General features: G+C 42.4%; 1 protein-coding gene across 8 annotated transcripts in view; it reads left to right on the top strand.

Annotated features, from left to right (window-relative positions):
* Nucleotides 1-4,243: 4,243 nt before the first annotated feature.
* REPS1 (RALBP1 associated Eps domain containing 1) overlaps nt 4,244-24,300 on the top strand; it is a 111,801-nt gene continuing 91,744 nt past the window's right edge. For 2 of the 8 annotated variants that reach the window (XM_048844396.2, XM_048844395.2), the window contains exon 1: nt 4,247-4,635. In XM_048844396.2, coding sequence (XP_048700353.1) covers nt 4,483-4,635 — 153 coding nt within the window. In that variant the 5' untranslated portion in view covers nt 4,247-4,482. Of the gene's footprint in view, nt 4,636-24,300 lie in introns of all 8 variants that reach the window. The other 6 variants (XM_048844397.2, XM_048844391.2, XM_048844398.2 and 3 more) reach the window with 4 other exon arrangements.

Raw genomic sequence — 24,300 nt, 5'->3', positions numbered from 1 at the left:
AAAGCAGGACCAATCCCCAATTAAATCATCCCAGCCAGGGCTTTGTCAAGCCTGACCTTAAAAACTTCTAAGGAAGGAGATTCCACCACCTCCCTAGGTAACGCATTCCAGTGTTTCACCACCCTCCTAGTGAAAAAGGTTTTCCTAATATCCAACCTAAATGTCCCCCACTGCAACTTGAGACCATTACTCCTTGTTCTGTCATCTGCTACCACTGAGAACAGTCTAGAGCCATCCTCTTTGGAACCCCCTTTCAGGTAGTTGAAAGCAGCTATCAAATCCCCCCTTATTCTTCTCTTCCGTAGACTAAACATCCCCAGTTCCCTCAGCCTCTCCTCATAACTCATGTGTTCCAGTCCCCTAATCATTTTTGTTGCCCTCCGCTGGACTCTTTCCAATTTTTCCACATCCTTCTTGTAGTGTGGGGCCCAAAACTGGACACAGTACTCCAGATGAGGCCTCACCAGTGTCGAATAGAGGGGAATGATCACGTCCTTCGATCTGCTGGCAATACCCCTACTTATACATACCAAAATGTCATTGGCCTTCTTGGAAACAAGGGCACACTGTTGACTCATATCCAGCTTCTCGTCCACTGTAACCCCTAGGTCCTTTTCTGCAGAACTGCTGCCAAGCCATTCGGTCCCTAGGCTGTAGTGGTGCACTGGATTCTTCCATCCTAAGTGCAGGACTCTGCACTTGTCCTTGTTGAACCTCATCAGATTTCTTTTGGCCCAATCCTCCAACTGTCTAGGTCCCTCTGTATCCTATCCCTACCCTCCAGTGTATCTACCTCTCCTCTCAGTTTAGTGTCATCTGCAAACTTGCTGAGGGTGCAATCCACACCATCCTCCAGATCATTTATGAAGATATTGAACAAAACCGGCCCCAGGACCGACCCTTGGGACATTCCACTTGATACCGGCTGCCAACTAGACATGGAGCCATTGATCACTACCCAGTGAGGTAAGGCTATTTTCATGAAGCTTTAGGTAAAAATCCCAATTGTGATAAAGCATTAGGGTGGTAAAAGTTTGATTTTGGATAAACATTGAAGGGTATGGAACCTTGGTGTAGACATCTATCTTAACATTGGGATTCTGTGAAACGCCCACGGTGATCCACTAGCACCTGGAGAACCACTGAGAAATACCCCTTGCTATTAATGTACTCGGTGACTAGGTGGTCTGGTGCCAGAATTGGAATGTGGGTGCCATCTATCGCCCCTCCACAGTTAGGGAAGCCCATTTGTGCAAAGCCATCCACAATGTCACGCATGTTGCCCAGAGTCACGGTCTTCTGGAGCAGGATGCGATTAATGGCCCTGCACACTTCCATCAACACGAGTCCAACGGTCAACTTTCCCACTCTGAAATGGTTAGTGACCGATCGGTAGCAGTCTGGAGTAGCCAGCTTCCACAGTGCAATCGCCACGCACTTCTCCAAAGACAGGGCAGCTCTCATTCTCGTGTCCTTGCGCAGCAGGGCCACGGCGAGCTCATCACACAGTGCCATGAATGTGGCTTTCCTTCTCCAAAAGTTCTGCATCTGCGGCTCGTCATCCCAGACGTGCATGACGATGTGATCCCACCTCTCAGTGCTTGTTTCCCGAGCCCAAAAGTGGCATTCCACTGCAGTCAGCACCTCTGTGAATGTCACAAGCAATCTCGTGTCGTAGCTAGTACGTGTGGCGAGATCAATGTCGCACTCCTCTTGCCGTTGTAGTTTAAGGAATAACTCCACTGTCATTCGTGTTGGTCAGAGCAAGCAGCATACTGGTCAACAGTTCAGGATCCATTCCTGAAGGCTGAAGAGGCAGGGTGCGCAGTACACAAACTGTTGAAAGATGGCGCCAAATGCGAACAGAAGCATAGGGATTGCTGGGACATGAAGCATTGCATCACAGGGCATTGGGACAGGACCCAGGATGCCACGCAACTCCCTCCGCCTTCCCACAAGTCTTAGTGGCAAAAGAGAAAGAGGTACTCTGAGGGATAGCTGACCAGAGTGCACCGCTCCTAATATCATTGCAAGTGCCACAAGTGTAAACACGCTATTGCGCAGGCAGCTGAGAGTGTGAACACACAACAGCGGTTTACCTTCAGTGTTCTCTGAGCGGCACTGTAACTGCCGGCGCTGTAAGTTTACCAGTGTAGACGTGCCCCAAATGTGAAAGACATATTTGGACTTTGATAGAAAAGATCAGTAAAATCACTAGTTCTTGTTTAGAACACCACTTACACAATTATGTTATAACTTTTCTTATTACTTTCTCAATAAATAAACCAATTACCCTTCTTCCAAAATTACACAAGTGTTACAGAAATAACTGTAGTTTACATATTTAGATGCCAAGCTTAAAAAGATGTGCCTAACTTTGACAGTATTCCCATTAACTAAAATTGTAATACTGATGTGTTTAAAATTATGCATGTGCTTCAGAGTTGGTGAGATTAGGGCCTTAGTTACCTAGGGTTTTGGACCCTGGAATATTTTAAGATATAGTGGTCATATATAAAGACCCATTGTGCATCCTGATGTTTTCATTACAGGAATGTAAAATCTTCCCCAATAAATCTATGCATAGAGATCTATTGATTTTTTTCTGCTTTGATTAAAACAGTTACATATGAGGAAAAATTAAGAGTTAAGTGGATATAATTTAGCTAAGTGCCCATGAAGACGGGTCTACAAAGATTTGAAGAATGTAAATATCAAAGATGGAGAGGAATTATATAGGGCAATACATTAATATATAAATGATATATGAAGATTTTACAGATGTAGGGACTGCAAATATATGTAAAGTGACTGCATTTTACCTGAACACTTTTATTTTACACAAATACTTTCGACAGGAGTCCAGGATTTTTTGAAAATTAGAAAAAGGGCTTGTTTGATTCACAAAACTTGACAGCATGATCATAATGACTTTGCATCTGGGAATAAAATATTCTGCCACCTACTGTTCCTTCTTTTTGGAAGGATTAGTCGTAGCAAAAGTCCAGCTCTTCATTCAGAGCTACTGGAATTTTTCTAAACCTTTTCTGCACATCTCTAGTCTTAACCCACTTGTCTTTCCATGGAAGGTCAAGGACAAAAGAAGTTTCTGTAGCCCTGATGAGTTATAGTAGACACTATAGTAGTGCACTTGGCAGAGTTTGAAAAATCTGTTCCACAGTGTTATGTATGCAAAAGGAATTTAGAAAATTAATTATAAATAAACTTTTGGTATATAATATGTCAGTTATATTTTCAGAAATAAGCCTCAACATGTACAACTGGCTTTTTGAAACCCACATTGATTTACCTTTTCACAGCAGTAGGAAGGTACTTGAGACTGCAAGGTTTTAATTGACAATCCCTTTAAATGAATAAAACATTACAACATACTTGTTATATTTGGTTCCAGTGGACAAATGCATTTCTAGTTTCCCAATAAGTTGTCCAATACTCCTTTTCTAACAAAATTATGTTTTATAGATGAATAATTTGTCTGTAGGATCCTAAGAGGTCTGCACACGCCTTCCTTCCATCAGTGGTCCCTAGACTTGGCCCTCCCATAATGATTTTCTGACTTTGATCTTCTGTTTTTTGTTTTAGTTTTGTGCTCAGTGTTGATTAACAGACAAGGGCTCTTCAGGCTGATTTCACGCTCAGCACAAGGTTTAATCAATAGCGGGGTGCTGGAACAATTTGTATAGTGGGGGTGCTGAGAGCCATTCAGCCAAACTGTAAAGCCTGTATATGATGGAAACCACTGCAAGCCAGGGGGTGCAGGAGCACCCCCAGCACCCGTAGTTCCCACACCTGTGATCAATAGTTACCTTGCTTAGTGCTGCTCTGCAAAGGTCTGACTCAGCCCCCACCCCCGCTTACTTATGGGGCAAGTCACTGATATAAGGGACGGTCGGTCCAGGGATGGTTCCTTAAAAACAGGGATGCCTAAAACCGTTGCCTAAAACAGGGGTCACCACCGCGAGCCACACAACTCAGCCGCCGCTCAACGCGCCGGACCCGCCTCCTGCCGTAGGCAGCACCGGGGAGCAGCCCAGGCACCGGGGCGGGCACCAAGCCTCAGCCCGCCACGCAGACGGGGGGCGCTGCAGGCGCCTCGGTCCTGTCACCTTCCGGCACACGAAGGGTGCCGGCCTGACCTCACATCCGGGTCTGGGGGAGGGGCGTGTTTTGCTCAGTAGACTCCTTCTCCCTCCTCCCTCATCTCCGGGGCTCAGTAAATGGCGGCGGCTTCGCTGGGGGAGGAGGAGGAGGAGGAGGCGGGGCCGAGGCCGAGAAACTTTATAGCCACGCCCACCCCGCGGGCCCCGCGCTTCCGGTGCGGCCCCCACAGCGCGAGCGCAGCGGCCGAGCCTCGCAGGGACAGCGGCGCGCGCGCGCGGGGCCCGAGAGGAAGCGGCTCGCGGGATTCGCCCCTCCTCCCCCCCCCCGGCCGGGCGGCGGTTGCCCGGCGGGCGGCGCGCGATGGAGGGCCTGACGCTGAGCGAGGCGGAGCAGCGCTATTACTGCGACCTCTTCTCCTACTGCGACACCGAGAGTACCAAGAAGGTGGCGCCCAACGGGCGGGTGCTGGAGCTGTTCCGCGCCGCGCAGCTGCCCAGCGAGGTGGTGCTCCAGGTACCGGCCGCTACCCTCCCGCACCAGCGGGCCCGCGGGCTGGCACCGCCTCCCCCGGACCGCCGCCCTTTGCCCCCGCTGCGGGCGGGGATCCTCCCCCGGCCCCTCCCGCCTCCGGGCGCTGAGCAGCCCCCCTGGTGCGGGGGGGAGATTCTGCCTCCCGCAACCGCCCTGTCATCCCCGCAACCGGGGGCGCCTGGCCCCGCCCAGTGGCTGCCGCCCTGAAGGCACCGGGGGGCTTCCCTCAAGGGCTCCCCCCGCCGCGCGTGCTGGGCATCCCCCTGCGTCGCCCCGAGCCTGTTCTTCCCCCTGCAGCGGGGGCTCTGCGCTGGGGGCACGTCCTGGGGTTAACGTTACAGGCTGGGGTGGGGGATGTGACCTGCCCGAGGGCAGTCGCCGTGCTCCCGAGATATGATGTGGGCATGGCAATTTCAGCGCCATCGACTCCTGTTGTGCTTGGGCTTGTGCCCGGGCAGTGCTGGGAGCCGGGTAATTAGGCTTATCCAACTCGGCGCGGGGGGTGGGGGGATTTCTGCGCGTGTAGTCTTGGGATCGTACTGTTAGTATGGGGTTAATATATATTTCAGAGGTCTCAACTTGCTGGGTTGGGGAGGTTAAGTTGCTGAGCTCCTGGGGTAACATTGGCCACTGGCGGGGAAGTATGTCACTTGCAAAAGTATGTCACTTTACAGTGGACTTGCTTTACAGTGAAGTCCATCCAAAGCAAGTGCTGGGAAGTACTAGGAAACAGGAAATCTGTATTTTATTCCTGATGATGCTACAGGCTCAGTAACCTTGTTCAAATAATTAAATAACTCTGTGCTTGTTTCCTAATTTGCAAAAATAGAGTACCTGCATATCTTTGTAAAGTGCATTGGCATCTACTCGTAAAAAATGCCATTTTAAAACTATGTAGTACTGGCCAGGTTGTGCTAAGGCAGTAGATTCCCACTAGCAGTGCATGGAAGCAAAATTCCAGCAATACTTCTGTGACCAGTGGGAACTGGGATTCATCTGAGCGCTTGTGGCACCTTAGAGACTAACCAATTTATTTGATTATAAGCTTTCGTGAGCTACAGCTCCCTTCATACATCCGATGAAGTGAGCTGTAGCTCACGAAAGCTTATGCTCAAATAAATTGGTTAATTTCTAAGGTGCCACAAGTACTCCTTTTCTTTTTATGGATACAGACTAACACGGCTGCTTCTCTGAAATCTGAGAGCTGTGTTACACAGTTACAAGTAGTGCTACCAGTGTAGCTAAAGAGATAATTTAGCATAGTTCGCCTAGCATAGTTCCTAGAAAAGAATCCACAGGGGAACTGTAGTTGCAACAGCTGTGTGTCATGACTTGTTGCTAGCATCCACCATAATGCGTTCATGGCCTTGACATTTGTGAAGTTCTTTGAGTTCTTTGAAAGATGTTTTAAGCAGAGCAAAGTATTCTTTCCAGAAAGCCATACCACCTCATAGGCTCATTGTTGCCTCAGCGAAGAGTCAGAGTGCATTACTGTAGCCCAAGACCAACAAGGACATGCATGTCAACTTTCTGCAACTCAAAAGTGGGTTTAATTTCAGAAGCTTGTGCACACTTAATCAGGAGGCATTGGTGTTGCTTTTTAGACACACACAAGCAAGTGGTTAGAGTAGATTAAAGGAGTTTAAAATGAACCAGATCATGTGCTCCAGCTCAGTAGAAGAGGGTGATAAGTTGTGGGTGGTGTAAAAATTGTGGTGAGGATTAAATGCCAAAATTAATTTAAATTACTAGGAAATCTGGTTGTCTGATTATTTATTTATTGATTTGAAGTCCTTATCTTTCTTTCATGATCTACACTTTTTAAATCTCAAAACTAAAAGAAAACTCATTTTAAAAAATATTTTATAATGAGATCTTGAGGGCCACCCACTATTAGTATTTGTATTCTGAATTAGATTTCCACATTCCTTAAACTCATCACAATAACACAATTCGATATGTTTTTATTTTGTTTAGTGTCTCTTCCATGTTGTGTATATATATATATATATATAAAATAGTACAGTGCTAGCACTGTTTACTTGATGCAATAGCTTAGTGGAGTAGTGTTCAGGCTTGACAAAGCCCTGGCTGGGATGATTTAACTGGGAATTGGTCCTGCTTCGAGCAGGGGGTTGGACTAGATGACCTTCAGGGGTCCCTTCCAACCCTGATATTCTATGATTCTAATCTTGTGCTTTCTACAGAAGTGGTCACAGATTCAAATCCTACCTACCCTGTCTCAGAGGAGGTGAATATTCTCTTTCAGAGTAATATTCTCTTTCAGAGCAATGCGTGTTGGGAGAGAGAAATGTAAACTACTTATATATCTTACACGGTTGCAAATGAACTGCATCAACTCATGAAAGGGAACCTGGGTGTCATTGTAGACAGCTCCGTGAAGATGTCTTATCAATTGGCAGCTGCAGTTTTGAACCAAACAAATTTAGGGTTCATAAGGAAAGAGATGATAAATAATACAAAAGATGTAAAATGCCCTTGTAAATCAATAATGTGGCTTCATCTGGAATGCTGTGTGCAGTACTGGTCACCCTGTCTCAAAAATATTGAAGAACTAGGGGAAGTTCAGAAATGAGCAATGAATGATCAAGGACATGGAAAAAACTCTCATATGAAGACTGAAAAGACTAGGGTTTAGTTTAGAAAAGTATATAAAATAAAGAATGGGAACGTCTATTCTCATTTCATAATCCAAGAAGAGAACACTCAAAACCAAAGGTAAATTTGTTCACACCACATTTAACTTAACCGTGGAACTCAATGCCACAGGAAGTGATTGAAGCAAAGAACTTAATGAGATTGAAGAAAAGGGAATAGGCATTTGTATGGATATCAAGAATAATCAGAGCTAACATAACACAAATTTGTGGAAAGGTTGTTGAACCTCATTCTTCAGGGTATAATTCAGTCTGTAGCTATGGGAGGTCAGGATGAGACCTAGTGTGGGTGGCAGATTATCCCACATCTGCCTACTGTGGGGTTCTTCCACTTTCCTCTGAGACACCTGGTGCTGGACACTGAGGAAGGAGACAATAGAATAGATTTGGTGGACCTCAGGCCTGATCCAGTAGGATAATTCCCATGTTCCTATAGAATGTAACATTTAGTACTAAACAACCAAAATGTGAGTATATTTTATAGATTTTGAGTTTATTTAGCCCAGTCAAATAGCCCCAAATTTAAGAGTGCTGGGTCTATGTATACATGTGGATTTCCATTATAACCTTTTCTCTTCACAAGTTCTTAATCAGAGGCACTAGAAATCTTAAGGTGTCTTTTGTTAAAATCAGTACAGGCTTGATTAAAAATCAGAATCTCTGACTTCGTGGGAATTTTTGTTTCGCTTGTCCTTCCTTGGGCCTAAAAGTTATTCATTGTGCCACAAGCCAGATGGTTGGGAGCAAGGCTCTCACAATCTTCTCTGAGAAGCTCCACATTTCTGTTGGATTTTATTCTATAACAGAGAAGGCTAATAATGCGCAGCTGCTGATGCACCCCAAAAAAATTTCACTTCTGCTTCTAAGTCTCACCCCTCAATTATGAATTAAATAAACCAAGATACAAAAATATTTGTAGTGAAGCAGTTACAGTTGCTACACACACATGCTTGACAAACCCTTAAGAGCAAGAAAATGAAAAGATGAGCCACCTAATGGTTTAACCCTTTACTCCTCCACCCACAAAAACACACAGCTTACCATTACCGCAACTGAGAGACCATGCACCACAACCTTAACTCTGCTAATGTAAGCCTTTCATTAATCCATTTAACTGCCATTCTGCAGGCAGTTCTTCTTTACTAAACTAGCATTGGGACAAAAAATAATCTGGTTAAAGGTTGTGCACAGAAGTGCAAATGGGGGAAAGGTGTGACAGCCTCAGCTGTTTCATAATGAAGTCTTTTGTGTATTTTTAAATTAGGATTCAGAGTCAAGCAGTTGAGATTGAGTTGTTGATACCTTTCCAGGCCCATATGCATGTAAATAGTGTTCAAAATGCAGCAGTTCATTGTTTGGGGCACACAGTGGAGAGGCCACACATGTTTAACTTGTGCACTAGTCCACAGAATGGATAACTTGACCATGAACTACTTGTATTGAGGAGTACCAAAACCCAGTCTGCCTTTACTATTGCAGTCCTAGTGACTGTACCAGTTGGAGATAGGATGACCACATGTCCTGATTTTATAGGGACAGTCCCGATATTCTGGACTTTTTCTTATGTAGGCTCCTATTTAGCCCCCACCTTCTGTCCTGGTTTTTCACACTTTCTATCTGATTTCCCTAGTTGGAGACCATGATACCCTTCCCTTCTCTGCAGTGTGCTTTTTGAAATTGAACTCCTTGATTTTGCATGGATGAGGATTTTGCCACTTCTTTAGTCAATCTGCAATTTTAATTAGACAATGCTATATTTGCTTTCATTTGAAAACCTAGTTTGAAACCATAAGAACTAGAAATAATTTTCTATGTTGACAATTTAAACTCTGACTATATTAGATGCCAAAAAATTATGGAGACTCCCTGCATCCATTGATTGTGCAGAAGTTATGGATATTTAATTTCCGTACTCAAACATTCTCAATCACAATTGCCTTTTAAAACAAATATGAATTTTTTCCTTCAAATTAAAGGCTTCAATCTAACAAAGAATCTAAATGTAAAAAAATCAAGTGCAGAAGGAAAACCTGTCCATCAGAATAAATATTTGTATTTTCACTTAGTTTGGATAAATCAGGCTATATTTTAACACCCGTTTAGAATAGTTAGGGTAGTAAATTGGCATTGAATTATCAAGTGAAGTCCTGTTAACAGAAGCGTGACATGCTAATTTTTAGAATAAAAGTACACCGATGAATTAAATTGAAAAAGTACAGAAGCACATGTAAGTTTTAGCCTGTGTAATAAATTAGAACATGAAATAGGAGAATTTTCTCAAAAGTAATTTAAAATCAGTTCTTGGTGAATCTCATTAGTGTAGTATTGAAATTATTCATTAAATTAGGCCTCCAGGATTTTCCCTTTTTCTTTTACTTTGTTAGGCTTATTGGTTACTATTGCATTGGTTTAGGGCTTATATTTGATAGCAGATATTTTTTTTGGACAAAATATCTCATGGATATGGAAGTAAATGTTTAGAAGACTTGAGTACTGGATTTGTATAACTCTTGCTAAAGTTGCATAATCACAGAACATTTTATGCACTTGTGCTGTATTTTGCTCTTATCTGGTATGAGCCTAGAACTTTCTTGTAACAGTTTACTTAACTGCACTGTGAATAATTTCTGTGCTTGACATTCTTCTGAAATTACTATATCATGAAAGCAGGATCCTATGTTGCAAAATAATCTTATGGGGGGGGGGAATTAAATAAGCATTTTCCCTGTCTACTGCTCTTTTCAGAGCACCTGTCATTTAATAAAAATCAGTGCTGATGTTTCAGACTGAAGTTAAATGACTTTTACTTTTGCATTAGAGACTGTATGAAAAATGAGTGGATTATACAGTTACTCCAGGATCTACTTTTTACAACTACAGTTGCACTGGATAACCTTTAAGAAAGTGATTAAAATGCTAGCTGATATTATTTTAAGGTTGTCTCTTGGTGGCCGGAGTGGGGAACCTTTTTTCATTGTCCAGCGAGTCTTATTTATAAGTGACAGTACTCTATTATTATTCTTTTATTCAAGTAATATGGTTAAAAAATAGAGTTGCCAGTCTAATAAACTAATTGTCTCTAGTCTTTCAATTTCCAAAAGCTTTGAAACCCCTTTGTTTTCTATCCTTATTTGCTGTTGGCTATTATGGTAACAGAATAGTTTCCATAATTAAATTACCTTGAAATTAATAGGGGAATTATTGTGCTCCATAGGAGAAACCCATCAGTTCAAATACAGTAGCAATAAGTCAAGTTAAAAATGCAGATCAGCTTTCAGAGTAGATTATAGATTGGACGTGTATGTGGGGAACAAGTTAAGAAAACCAAAATATCAGTAATGTGGTGGTGATCTTAGTTTCACAGTTATTACAGTGTTTTCATTCTCTGCTGCTTTAGGTTTCAATTTAGGTTGGTAGTGAGAACTTGCTGTTAGTTTAAAAATTGGCATTAGCTATTAGTAAAATCTTGTTACACACTTTAAAATCTGACATACTGTCAAAGTTGAGTTCCCAGATCTGTCCTTTTAAAGTCTCATCTATATGGATATAAAATACCCTATTTCAAAAGCAATTAAAAAAATCAGCTAAGCATACATTTTTCTAATGTAGATGAGGACTTACTGTGAAAATCTACTCTTAAAGGTAAATTATCAGCTCATGAAAGCAGAAGCTATAAAAGATGAATTGCAAATGAAAGCTGAGTTAAAATGTAAATTGCCCCAAATAAACAGTGTGGTGAGCGTGCGCTTAAGTACAAACTTATTTTATGTAACTTTTTTAAAGGTTAACCTGAAGATGGGAGACAAGTGGCTGTCTCATTTTAGTGATTGATTTTACAAGAAAACAGGTCTGAACATTTTTTTTAATATTGGGAATGCGCATCTACTAGGCCCTGATCTTACTTCTACTGAAGTCAGTGGGAGCTTTGACATTCTCTTCAGTAAGAGCAGGTTCAGGCTAATAGCTTCCATCATTATAGTATCTGGGCTCTTTACCTGTTTTTTCATTGTTATGTTAGAAGTCTCCTTTCAGAGCTTTCTCTGAGGTAGGAGTGTAGAATCCTTTCTGCCTTCTCCCTGCCACCACTGCGGCGCCCCTTGCCCCCAAAAGCCCAAGCTTTTGCAGCTGTTTGTCAGGATCTTGGGTGTCTTTTTAATGTAGTTAATTCTGTTCTAAATAGTCTGAATAAAGAGAGAGAATGTGCCCTCTGAATTCAACAGGTTTCCCTAGTGTATGTACTGTCACACCCCTACTATTTCTATAAATAAGACTTGAATTTTTAATTAGAGGAATCTTAAACTTTTAGGGTTCCTTTATGCACCTCCTAGTTTAAGAAAAGAGAAACCCATTATTTTTCTTTATAAGCCACCTTTAGATGAAATTGTTTAAACTTTTTCTTCTAAAGATTCACAACAGTGTAGTACATGAGGGCATTCATTCAGTATCCAGATTTGTAGTTCAGTTTTTATTTTTGTTTTTCAATTAACCTTCAGTTATTTAATCTGAAGTTAGGCAACCCAAACCCACAAATCTTTAACCTTGGATACCTTGTACTTGTTTCATAGGCCTACATGAGGCATGTGCTTATGTGCACTTTGTGCTTTACCACTTTCCTTAATAGGAAGTGGCAAGAAATAAATGCATCACAAGCTTATTTGTAAGTACAAAAAATGTGTAGTCACTGTGTATACAGTTAGCAACTCCCAATTTGCAAAAGATATATGCAAAGTTATGAATTTGTCTAAAATGCATTGTTGCAATGGAATATTTTTCTTTTGTTTCCTTTAACTTATCTCCCCTGAGCTGATTGATAGGCTTGTTTCTTTTCTCTGCAACAATAAGGCATTTACACAGTCTCTTTTCTACTAGTACCAAATTGGCTCTTATGGTTTGTAACCTGAGATCTGAGTTCTGACTTTTATATCTGGAACTGTGGCAAACTTACTCAATTACTACTCGTGTTAGCATTGGAAAAATCCTATTGTGGACTGTTCAGTGGTGTTTGAAGCCCAGTCAATTAGATTTACTCTGGACAAGGTCAGAAAACATGTTGATCTAAGATATCAGCAGTGTCTGGTCTACATAAACATTCCCACTGCTTTTAGCAATGGTAGGAAATTTTGGCTAAAATTTTCCTAGTGTAGACAAGGCTTATACTAGACTTGATCTTGTCTGGGCAGCCTACTAGTGTAACATTTGCCAACCCTTAAACCTGATCCAAAATTATCATGCTTTATAATAACTCACATGATGAGCTTCCCCTCATAAAGACTTATGCCAACACAAAACTGAACTAATGTTCACTATCAATCCTCAACCCTATTTGAAAATAGCTTAAAAAAGACATGAAGAGAGGGACAGGGATAATTTAATACCCACCCTAAATACTAGCATCTGGACCAGAATTTTAGAAATGTATCAAATGTTCACATTTTGGTGTTAATCAAAGCTGTCAAAACTTGGACTAAGTATACGAAGTGGTTGATTATGTATTCATTCTAATCTTGTGATTTCTTTGTGTGTGTGTGTAATAGGGTGCATGGATGGCCAGGTAGTTTAGTGGTTGGTGCACTTGACTTCAAGGTCAAGATGCCTCAGTCTTTCAGACAGTGGTGGTAGGAGAACCCGGGATCTCTCACTCCACCAGGTCCCAGCCTAGGGCCCTGTGTGAGTTGACCTCTGAACAGGAGACTCTCCGAGCAGGGAGTCTAAATCCACTGCCCTGGGCTACTACCGACTAGTGTTCCTTCAGTTTGGGACCTGGCACTTATAGTTCAATTTGCTGGGGTGGATTGCTGCCCAGAGCTCCCTCCTGTGGATGTTGGGTGGTACCCTGCTGCAGTCCCAGGCTCCTTCAGGCAGGACAGCAGTAAGTTTGGTGCAGCCAAACCCCACAATGTCTCTGGACTGCAGCCACCCAGTTATGTCATTTGCTGAAGGCTCCTAGGTCTCCTCTGCAGTCTCCCTTGGCTGAAGCCTGGGAGACGGAATGTGTTCCCTAGTGGCTGCCTTGGGTGGCAGTCATCCTTCCTATCAGGTAGGGCAGTAACTAGCTGCAGGTATAATGGGGCGGGGCTAACTGCTTAATCCCTTCCATGCTCATGGGCAGTTTCTCTGCTTTCTCAGTGTGAAAGCACCCTTTTTTCCCCTCTCTAAGCCGGAAAGAGAATTCCTTTCTGTATCCGATATTTAGCGTACCTAACAATAACCCCAACATAAACAGTTATCAGTTTAAAGGTATCTTTTCAGTCTGAAGTCCTAAATAATCTTAGTTTGTTACTATACACTCCTGAACCCTTTGCCAATCTGTTTTACAATCCGATTTTATTAGCTTTTGAAATCTTTCTCTGGATAAAACTTGCATAAACAAGGAAAACAATGAAACTATCTGATACCTAAAACATAGGTGCTATGGAAGGCCATAAAAGTACTTCCCATGTGAATTACTCCTGCATGTAGGGTTCCTATTGGACCTCAGGAAGTCTTCTACTCTTCTTCCTCTGCCTAAATTCAGAGTTAAGCCATAGCACAAAGAACCCCTTCTCCTCTACACAGCCACACATTCACTGTGAACAGCTTACATGTTTCCTCTAATGGGGATCACATCTGGACAGATTTCCCACTCATTCTGCTCATTGCCCCTGAGGGTTAGAGGGATGTCATTACTTGTGAAATCAGCAGTGCTTGTCACACTGTGGCTCACTAGGGATATATCTACTGCCATTTAAAACCCCATGCCAGCTGGCTGAGGCTAAGAGGCTCCTCAATTGTGGTGTAGACATTTGAGCTTGGGCTTCAGCCCAGGCTATCAGGCTCTGCAAGGTGGGAGGATTCCCACCACAGCCTGAGTCTGAGCATCTGTACCTCAGTTAAACAGCCCCTTAGCCCAAGCACTGCAAGCCCAAGTCAGCTTACACAGACCAGCCAGTGTCTAATTGCAGTGTAATGGCTAGTCTACACTGGCAATGCTAAAGCGCTGCTGGGAGACCCTCCCCCCCAGCTGGGTCCTAGAGTCCAGGCTCCAGCCTAAGTCTGACCGTCTGCACCACAGTTAAACTGATTCCTAGCCCAAGCCCTGTGAGCCTGAGTCAGCTGGCAGAGGCCAGCTATGGGTTTTTAGTTGCATTGGAGATAGACATACCCTGAGGTGCCAGACTCCCAGCCTGGCTCCTCAGTAGCTTCCCCTGCCAGTGAACCACTTGCAATTCAGTCTGACAAGTTCCATTCTAATGAAGTAAGGCAGTTTTCAAACCAGCAAGACTGGTTTTCTAAAATGCCTTAATTGTCTAAGAATTAATGTTAATAGCCCTGTCCTGTTCTCCCCCCCTCCCCCCCAAATTAAAATGTAAAATATCTAACTCTGAAAGCTAGTATCCAAGGAGCAGGGATAAGTAAAAATGCAGTTCATCAACAGGTCAGTTAAGCTGTTAGTTATCAAAAATCTGTTAACAAAGTTCCAATAAAGACCAGGTGTGAAGACTTTCAAGCCTTCAAAATCTTAACAGAGGCAGAAAAGCAATACACAGCCAGGTCAGTGACATTATTTAATTCTATATCTTCATTTTGAGTCTGAGAGGAAAATAAATTAAGGCAGGGCACCAGCTTGGAGTAGCAGGCTTATGGGCTTCAACTGATTTCCTCTCTGGGGCTCAAACTGGTCACAATTCTTGGAGTAAACAGTAGCAGCCATGATATTTATAAATGCAGCCAGGGTGCGATCTCTAATTTTTTCACCTACTGTTTTTCTACCTACTTCATTACTTCCTTTTGCAATTACTGTGCGATAGTAATATTACAACATTACTTAATTGCTGTCAGGACTTGTTATCCAAAAATGAATTGGTCAAGCAAGAAAAACACCACACTATTGTATTTTAAAACAAAACCCAAAATTCTTGTGTCAATACTTGTATTAGTACATTAAAATATTTATTGGGATATGTTTAAGTTTGAAAATAGCTAATCACTCAAACACTGGGAGTTTAAGCTTCTTTATGGATATATTTCAGAGTAGCAGCCGTGTTAGTCTGTATCCATAAAAAGAAAAGGAGTACTTGTGGCACCTTAGAGACTAACAAATTTATCTGAGCATAAGCTTTCGTGAGCTACAGCTCACTTCATCGGATGCATGCAGTGGATCTGATGAAGTGAGCAGTAGCTCACAAAAGCTTATGCTCAAATAAATTTGTTAGTCTCTCTAAGGTGCCACAAGTACTCCTTTTCTTTTTATGGGTATAGACTTCCTGGAATTTAAGCCATCAGGCTTCCATTTTTCTGCTAATATGTAGGTAGTACAAGAAGAAAGATCAGGAAGAAATTCAGTTCCTATTGCAATGAACAGAAAGCCTTGGATTTTGAACCGATATTTTAAAACAAATTTAAACTTTTTTAGTTTTGACTTTTCTTTAGGTTGCAAGGCCCAGCACTCCAAAATTAGGAAAAGCCAAATGTGCAACCTCGTACATCCAGTCTGTGCGCTGAATAATATAGAGCCTAAGGGGGAGAGGGGTTATTAGGTGATCATGTAATTGGACTGTCATGCATATGCACTAGAGCGCATGTGCACATGAGATGGGATGGTGGGACAACATGGACTGTTCAGTTGTGGTTGGGGAGCCAAACGTGCCCTTGCCCCCTGCCTCCCTCTGACCAGAGCTGCTTCAGTAGCTCTCAGGGATTTCCAGCGCAGTGTCTGTTGCTGCTGCCTTGGTAGCAATGTGAGCATAGATCTTTAGAATGTTCATGCTCAGCTATTTTGACAGGCTGCCAACATTTTCCAGAGAGAAGCAAGTGAGAAAGGAAATGGTATTTTTTAACCGTTTATAACTCTGCTCAGCGAATGGAATTTCATGGGGCAAAGCCTCAAGGCTAGAGAAGTCTTTTCCCTCCCAAACTCTAAAGGCCTGATGCAAATAAAGGAAGTGTTAAAGCCTCTCACAGAGAATACAAAGAATCTTTTAAAATGGAAACTAAGCAACTTACATGTAGGGGACACTGCCAGCTCCCTCTAAAATTGTTGTCAGTCAGGGCCCACTAACGTCCGTTGCATATGGCTAGCCCCTCTCCTGCATCTTCAACTCAGTACTCTTTAAGGTTGCCCTCCACCCAACTTCTGGAGTGGCTTGATCCTAGGGTATTAATGGCTTGTGTAGAGTGAGTTTTAATCTTTAATACTCAAAGAAGAAAAAGCTGTTGGTATCTCCACTCCCTGGGAGTGCATGCCAACTCAGCATGAGAGCGGATAGGGGAACCAACGCTTTGGAAAGTGGTGGCTCTCAGGGCTGCCTGTATGCTCCTTCAAATTGAATTTTCAGTCATGAGGTTACATAAAGAGCAGTGGTCCTGATCTGGTTCCAGTTCCTTTTGACAGCTGTGCAGAGAGGACTTTGAGATCCAAGGCTCTTTCCTTTCCTTGATGCTGCTTTCTGCATTTCAGCTGGTTAAAGTTATGTGTAGTTTTGTCTGTCTGTCCAGTTACCAGAACATTTCTTTGAAGAAATTCAGATGTCAGTAATCTATATGATCTCACCTTTCAGACAGAATAAGTGTTTTCTTGAAATTAGACTAAAGGCCATCTGAACTTACAAAACTCATCAAACTTGACTTTAAAAAAAATCATCAGAACAACTCTCAGTCCCTACTGACCAGACTTTCAGGGATCACTCCTCCGATCTTACATCTTCCTGGCAAGGGTAACTTGTGTGATTTATAAGTCAGTTAGATAAATGTAATTAATAAAGCTGTCATGATCACAACATTCATTTGCTGACATTATATTCCTGTCCCCAACCCTTGTCTTTTAGATTGAGATCATTCCTGACCCAGATTTACAATGCATATGTGTACAGTGGCTAGCACAGAGGCTATCAAAAAACAAATATTAACAGTTACCTAATATGTTGTGTAAATATATTTATGTAATACATTGCAGTATGATATAAACTTGTCATGAGATTCTGCAATTAATCATGCAATCTATCTGCTCATCTACTCTCTGCCCACTAAGCTGTCTCTTCGATAACTACTGCTAGCACTCAAACCTGCTTAACTTCAAATAGCTGACAAACAAAATAAATAAATAAATAAAACAAAACTGCAGAGAAACATTCCGTTACCTCCAGTTGTGGAATTTTGCTTCCAGAATTATTGTCTCAAGGCCCAGGATGCAAGAGGATTCAGTCCTGCAACAGTGATATTTAAGTTACATCTCATTACCCTGCTGAACTAGAAATGGGAGCTTTGTTAATGAAAATGGGAGACTTCAGGTTTTCGTGAAGGGCGCGGTGTGTGTTTTTATCCATAGAAGGCCCAGAGATACCTGATCTTTCAGTTTGTTGATATTTTATGTAACAAAAGATTAGGCTCTTTTATGGTTCCCTCCTGGTAATGTACAGTTGGGTAGAGGATAACTCAAGAGTTGGAAAGATTGCTTTAGAGAAGAGATTTAAAACATACTCCAGAGAAACCTGTTAATACTTCTTGAAACATTTGTGAACGAACGTTTCTGATGTGACAGTGCGGTCCAAAGTATGTTCAGCCTTTGTTTGTGATAAGGTGGATATCTGTCTTGTGGCTTTCCTGCTCATGAGTCTTGCAGTCCCAAACATATGTTGATAAAACTCTTACGTGGCATCACACAAATATCTATATCCTGTTCTTGGGTTTCTCAGTGCTTTCTGTATACTGGCTGTCTTTATACCATAAGATCGTCAGGGTGGGAGCATGTCTCTCAACCTACCAGTGTCCCAACATGGGGCATACTGTGGATCAAAGACACAAAATGAGAGGATCAGAAATATCATTCTTGACAGAGATTTAAAATGCTGTGAAATTAATTCCCTTTAGTATAAATAACTCTAATCTCCTAATTCTTTATTTCTGAGGTAGATAATTCTAAACATTTAAAGTGAGGGGATGCCACATTTCTTTGGAATGTAGGTAAATTTTAGACTGAAGTGTCTGTGACACTTTCCTCAACCTTTCTCTTTTTCCAGCTATTTCAGAGCTATTTTTGTTCTGGATAGATTGTCAGTACAGATTTCTTTATTTAAAAGAACAAAGAAGAAATTATATCAGTGGGCACAGGTGTCATCTGAACATACCTGGGGTGGGAGTTTCCTCAAGACCAGTTGAAAAAGTCTGGCAATTTGTAAGTTCAGCTTTAGAGATCAACTACTGTAAGTGACTCTGTGCCTGGCATAAGCAGTGTCTTGGCCCCCCGTCCTAACTGTCTGATTGAACCCAGTGCCAAGGTCATAGCAGTGTTGTCACAGCACCGAAATCCTGAAACCCCCTCAAGTCCACCTCATCTAGTGCTGTTAGTGGGTTGTTAATGGGTTACAGATTGTTTGAATAGACACACTGAATTTATGGCCCATTACATATACTTATTGTCTAGCAAAGTTATGAATTTAAGCTCCCAGACTCATCTTTTGAAAGTGTTGTGCAGGTTTCCTTTGAGGATGAGGACTGATAGGTCAGATATAGAGTGATTGTTTTGTGAAAAGTTTCAGAGTAGCAGCTGTGTTAGTCTGTATTCGCAAAAAGAAAAGGAGTACTTGTGGCACCTTAGAGACTAACAGATTTATTTGCGCGTAAGCTTTCATGCATCTGATGAAGTGAGCTGTAGCTCATGAAAGCTTATGCTCAAATAAATGTTAAGTCTCTAAGGTGCCACAAGTACTCCTTTTCTTCATGGGGAAATAGTTTTACTTTGTGTAATGACCCATCCATTCCCAGTCTCTATTGAAGCCTATGTTAATTGTACACAGTTTGCAAATTAATTCCAATTTAGCAGTGTCTCGTTGGAGTTTGTTTTTGAAGTTTTTTTGTTGAAGAATTGCAACTTTTAGGTCTGTAATCAAGTGACCAAAGAGATTGAAGTGTTCTCCAACTGGTTTTTGAATGTAATAATTCTTGAAGTCTGATTTGTGTCATTTATTCTTTAATGTAGAGACTGTCCGGTTTGGCCAATGTACATGGCAGAGGGGCATTGCTGGCACATGATGGCATATATCACATTGGTAGATGTGTAGGTGAACGAGCCTCTGATAATGTGGCTGATGTGATTAGGCCCTATGATGATGTCCCCTGAATAGATGTGGACACAGTTGGCAGTGGGCTTTTTTGCAAGGATAGGTTCCTGAGTTAGTGTTTTTGTTGTGTGGTTGCTGGTGAGTATTTGCTTCAGGTTGGGGGGGCTGTCTGTAAGCAAGGACTGGCCTGTCTCCCAAGATCTGAGAGAGTGATGGGTCGTCCTTCAGGATAGCTTCACATCAGCCACACTATCAGAGGCTCGTTCACCTGCACATCACATGTTGTGAAAGGCATGTGCAGGACCCATAGATCTTGAACGGTGTGTTTGTGGAGAGTGTTGATCATTGTAGTAGTGGAGATATGTCTGCAGGCTTGTGCATCTGTTGTTCTGGCAGGATTTGGTGCTGTTTTGAGTCAATGAGTCGTGTTCTGTGGGGAGCTTGATTCTGATGATGAGGTTGGGGGTTTGTTGAAAGGCGAGAAGAGGGGTTTCAGGAAAGATTTATTTCAGGGTGGGTTCCCTATCAAATATGGGTTGTAGTTGTTTGATACCCTGTATGGGTTCCAGCATGGGGTGGTAGGTGACTACTTGGGTGTGTGTGGTCAGAGGGGTTTTATTTGCGGGGCCTGTTCAATGATGTGATCTACTTCTTTGGAGGAGGATCCTTGCTTTGAAGGCAGTTTTGTGTATGTTATGGTGTATATCTCAGACTTTCTCCTCGGAGCCTATTCTGTGAGATCTAAGTGCCATCCATCTGAGTAGATAACAGATAACCCGCATCTTAGCTGCGTGCTCCCCCTCCCTCCCCAAGCTTGAGTAGTGTTAACAGGCCACTTTGCCTTGAAATATATGCTAGCTACTTATGCTGAATAATCTGTTCCACCTTGTATTTAGCTGTGACACTCTGAGTACATTTCCCAGACCTGAAGACACAGAGCTTGCACAGAGCTCTTTTATCTCACCAATGGAAGTTGGTCCAATAAAAGATATTACCTAACCCACCTTGTCTCAAGGTAATGTATGTTCATCAAGGAATTCCTTTCTCACGTCTTTACAGTAATATTTCCAGATGGTGGTGTGGGAAGTTCACCTCGTTCATCCTTTTCAAGTTCTGTGGACTGTAAGGGATGAAAGCTCCCCAGGAGAGTTCTGGAGCTGAAAGCTTTGTTTAGCCTGCAAGACTTTCTCCCTCTGAGCAAGACCAAAACTCATCTGCCAGAGAAAAAATATGTCCAGACAGATTCATTGAACAGAATTTTTGTACAACACCTAAAATCTGTCTTAGGCCTCAGTGTGGCATTGTGTTATGTAAGGTCCCAACTGAGGCTTAGGTCCCATGAGATTCCCCCATTGTCTCCAGTTCTATTTCTTAGTCAAACAAAATGACACGTTGACAACTCCCATTTCTTGGTCTGGAATCAGGAGTTCCTTTTAAGTTTTCTCTCTGGTTCTGTTGGTTCAGGAGGTCTTCTACAGGTCAGTTGGTATGCAGCCAAGTTGTAACCATTAGTCCTAATTTGGTCCTAGCACCTCTGTTTTAGCACCATTTTCCAGTTTATTGAAGCTTTGTCTTCAGGTTGGGATAAGTATCCACCAAGACTGAATTTTCTTGGCTTATGCATTGCTGAGCTGTTTGAGAACACTTCTCACATATCTAGTGGATCCTGTTGAGAAGCAGGAGCTTCGCCAGTGGGGGGGAATGGTAGGGGGAATAGCTTTTAAAGTTGCTATCTGTTACATTTTGAACATTAAGTTTGTTTGAGACTTACCAGCTATATGGGCTGTGATTTCAGCTTCCACGCTCAGATGCTTAGGGCAACAGCCCTTGCATTATCTAGCTTATGAATGGGCTGTTTGAGGTAGCTTCTTGGTTACATTTTTGGGCCCAAATTGAAGAGTAGTACCCAAGGTGATAGGTTTTTAAATTCAGAAAGGTAATGTTAGAAGAAAAAGTTGGGAGGGGCAACCCTAACTTGTATTTGAAAATTGTACTTGAATCACTTAAATACTCTTGCAAGTGTAGCTTGGGTGAACTACTGTTGACAAATCAGCATGCATTTTTTGTTCTTACAGCTCAGGGGAGCACACCCTGCAGTTTGAAAACCTCTAAGGGGGTGGGGAGGAATGTTCTGAGAGGGGAGCCATGACACCAGGTGGCTTGGGCCAGCTCTGCACCTCCTTCACCCCCTGATTCACCTCAGCAGGCCACCAAGCCTGTGGATCAGTATCAACACTTCTGCGCCCAGAGACTGTCACACATGTCTTCCCCCATCCTGAAAACCAAGGGGGAAGGGGCAAGTATTGCGGGGCACAACTAAACATTGTAACTCGAAGGGGGGGTGGGGTGGAGGGGCGGCCCAGCTCAAAAAGTTTGAAAAATGCTGTTCTATCTTGTTTTTTAATCTCCCTCTGTTGGTTCTGTTCTTGTGAACCAGCAGAGCGTTGAAATTACAAGATGTCTGTGTGCTGAACGCTTACGAAACAGGAAATATAAATTTTAATTCCCTGCTTGCTCACAAGAATGGGGAGTTCACATTAGGTACAAGTTTACATATGAACAACCATACTGGGTCAGACCAAAGGTCCATCTAGCCCAGTATTCTATCTTCTGACAGTGGCCAATGTCAGGCGCTTCACAGGGAATGAACAGATAATCCAGTGATCCATCCCCTGTTGCCCATTCCCAGCTTCTGCTTAACAGAGGCAAGGGACACGATCCCTGCCCATCTTTGCTACTAGCCACTGATAGACCTATCCTCCATTAATTTATCTAGTTCTTTTTTGAACCCTGTTATAGTCGTGGCCTTCACAACATCCTCTGATAAAGATCGCCACAGGTTGTCATGGTTTCTTCCCCACTCTGAGCTCTAGGGTACAGATGTGGGGACCTGAATGAAAACCCCCTTAAGCTTATTTTTACCAGTTTAGGTTAAAACTTCCCCAAGGTACAAACTATTTTACCTTTTGCCCCTGGACTTTATTGTTGCTGCCACCAAGCGTCTAACAAATATATAACAGGGAAAGAGCCCGCTTGGAAACGTCTTTTCCCCCCAAAATCCTCCCAAACCCTACACCCCTTTTCCTGGGGAAGGCTTGATAAAATCCTCACCAATTTGCATAGGTGAACCCTTGGATCTTAAGAACAATGAAAAAGCAATTAGGTTCTTAAAAGAAGAATTTTAATTGAAGAAAAAGTAAAAGAATCACTTTTGTAAAATCAGGATGGTAAATACCTTACAGGGTAATCAGAATCAAAACATAGAGAATCCCTCTAGGCAAAACCTTAAGTTACAAAAAGACACAAAAACAGGAATATACATTCCATTCAGCACAACTTATTTTATCAGCCATTTAAATAAAACAGAATCTAATGCATATCTAACTAGATTGCTTACTGACTTTTTACAGGAGTTCTGACCTGCATTCCTGCTCTGGTCCCGGCAAAAGCAACAACAGACAGAGAGAACCTTTGTTTCTCCCCCCTTCCACTGAATGCATCCGATGAAGTGAGCTGTAGCTCTTGAAAGCTTATGCTCAAATAAATTTGTTAGTCTCTAAAGTGCCACTAGTGCTCCTTTTCTTTTTGCAAATACAGACTAACACGGCTGCTACTCTGAAACCTGACACAGGTTGACTGTGCGTTGTGTGAAGAAATACTTCCTTTTATTTGTTTTAAACCTGCTGCATATTAATTTCATTTGTTGACCCCTAGTTCTTGTGAGAAGGAGTAAATAACACTTCCTTATTTACTTTTTCCACACAAGTCACGATTTTATAAACTGCAGTCATATCCTCCCTTAGTCGTCTCTTTTCCAAGCTGAACAGTCCCAGTCTTATTAATCTCTCCTCCTACGGAAGCTGTTCCATACCCCTAATCATTGTTGTTGCCATTTTCTGTACCTTTTCCCAAAATATCTTTTTTGAGATGGGGAGACCACATCTGCAGGCAGTATTCAAGATGTGGGCATACCATGGATTTATGTAGAGGCAATATGATATTTTCTGTCATCTATCCCTTTCTTAATGATTCCCAACATTGTTAGCTTTTTTGACTGCCGCTCACACATTGAGTGGATGTTTTCAGAGAACTATCCACAATGACTGCAAGATCTTCCTTGCATGGTAACAGCTAATTTAGAACCCATCGTTTTATGTGTGTAGCTGGGATTGTGTTTTCCAGTGTGCATTACTTCGCATTTATCAACCTTAAATTTCATGTGCCATTTTGTTGCCCAGTCACCCAGTTTTATGAGATCCCTTTGTAACTCTTCGCAGTCTGCTTTGGACTTAACTATCTTGAGTAGTTTTGTATCATCTACAAATGTTGCCACCTCACTGTTTACCCCAGATCATTTATGAATATGTTGAATAGGGCTGGTCCCAGTACAGACCCCTGGGGGACACCACTATTTACCTCTCTCCATTCTGAAAACTGATAATTTATTCCTACCCTGTGTTTCCAATCTTTTAACCAGTTACCAGTCCATGAGAGGACCTTCCCTCTTATCCCATGACAGCTTACTTTGCTTAAGAGCCTTTTGGTGAGGGACCTTGTCAAAGGCTTTTGGAAAATCTGAGTACACTATATCCATTATAAGTTTGTCCAAGTATGTCCAGGATGTCTCCAAATAACTTGATTCTACAAGACAAAGTAGCTATCTAGAGTAACTTGTTAATAAGATTAAGATTCTGTCATGGGTATTTTTAGTAAAAGTCACGGGAAATAAACAAAAATTTATGGAAGCCTGCAACCTATCCAGACTTTTACTAAAAATACCCGGGGGTGGGGGCAACTAACAGTTGGATCGCTGCGAGGAGCTGTCCCTCAGCAGCTGCTCCTGCCAGGGGCTGACCACCCTTGCTCCAGACCAAACCCCGGCTGCTGCTTCAACCTGAGGACCAGTGCTCCTGGGGCTGGCTGCTGGCCACTCT

The sequence above is a fragment of the Caretta caretta genome, chromosome 3 (assembly GCF_965140235.1).
Source record: "Caretta caretta isolate rCarCar2 chromosome 3, rCarCar1.hap1, whole genome shotgun sequence".
Taxonomy (NCBI): domain Eukaryota; kingdom Metazoa; phylum Chordata; order Testudines; family Cheloniidae; genus Caretta; species Caretta caretta.
Note: the sequence above shows the minus strand (reverse complement) of the source record. Positions and strands in the feature narration are given on the sequence as shown.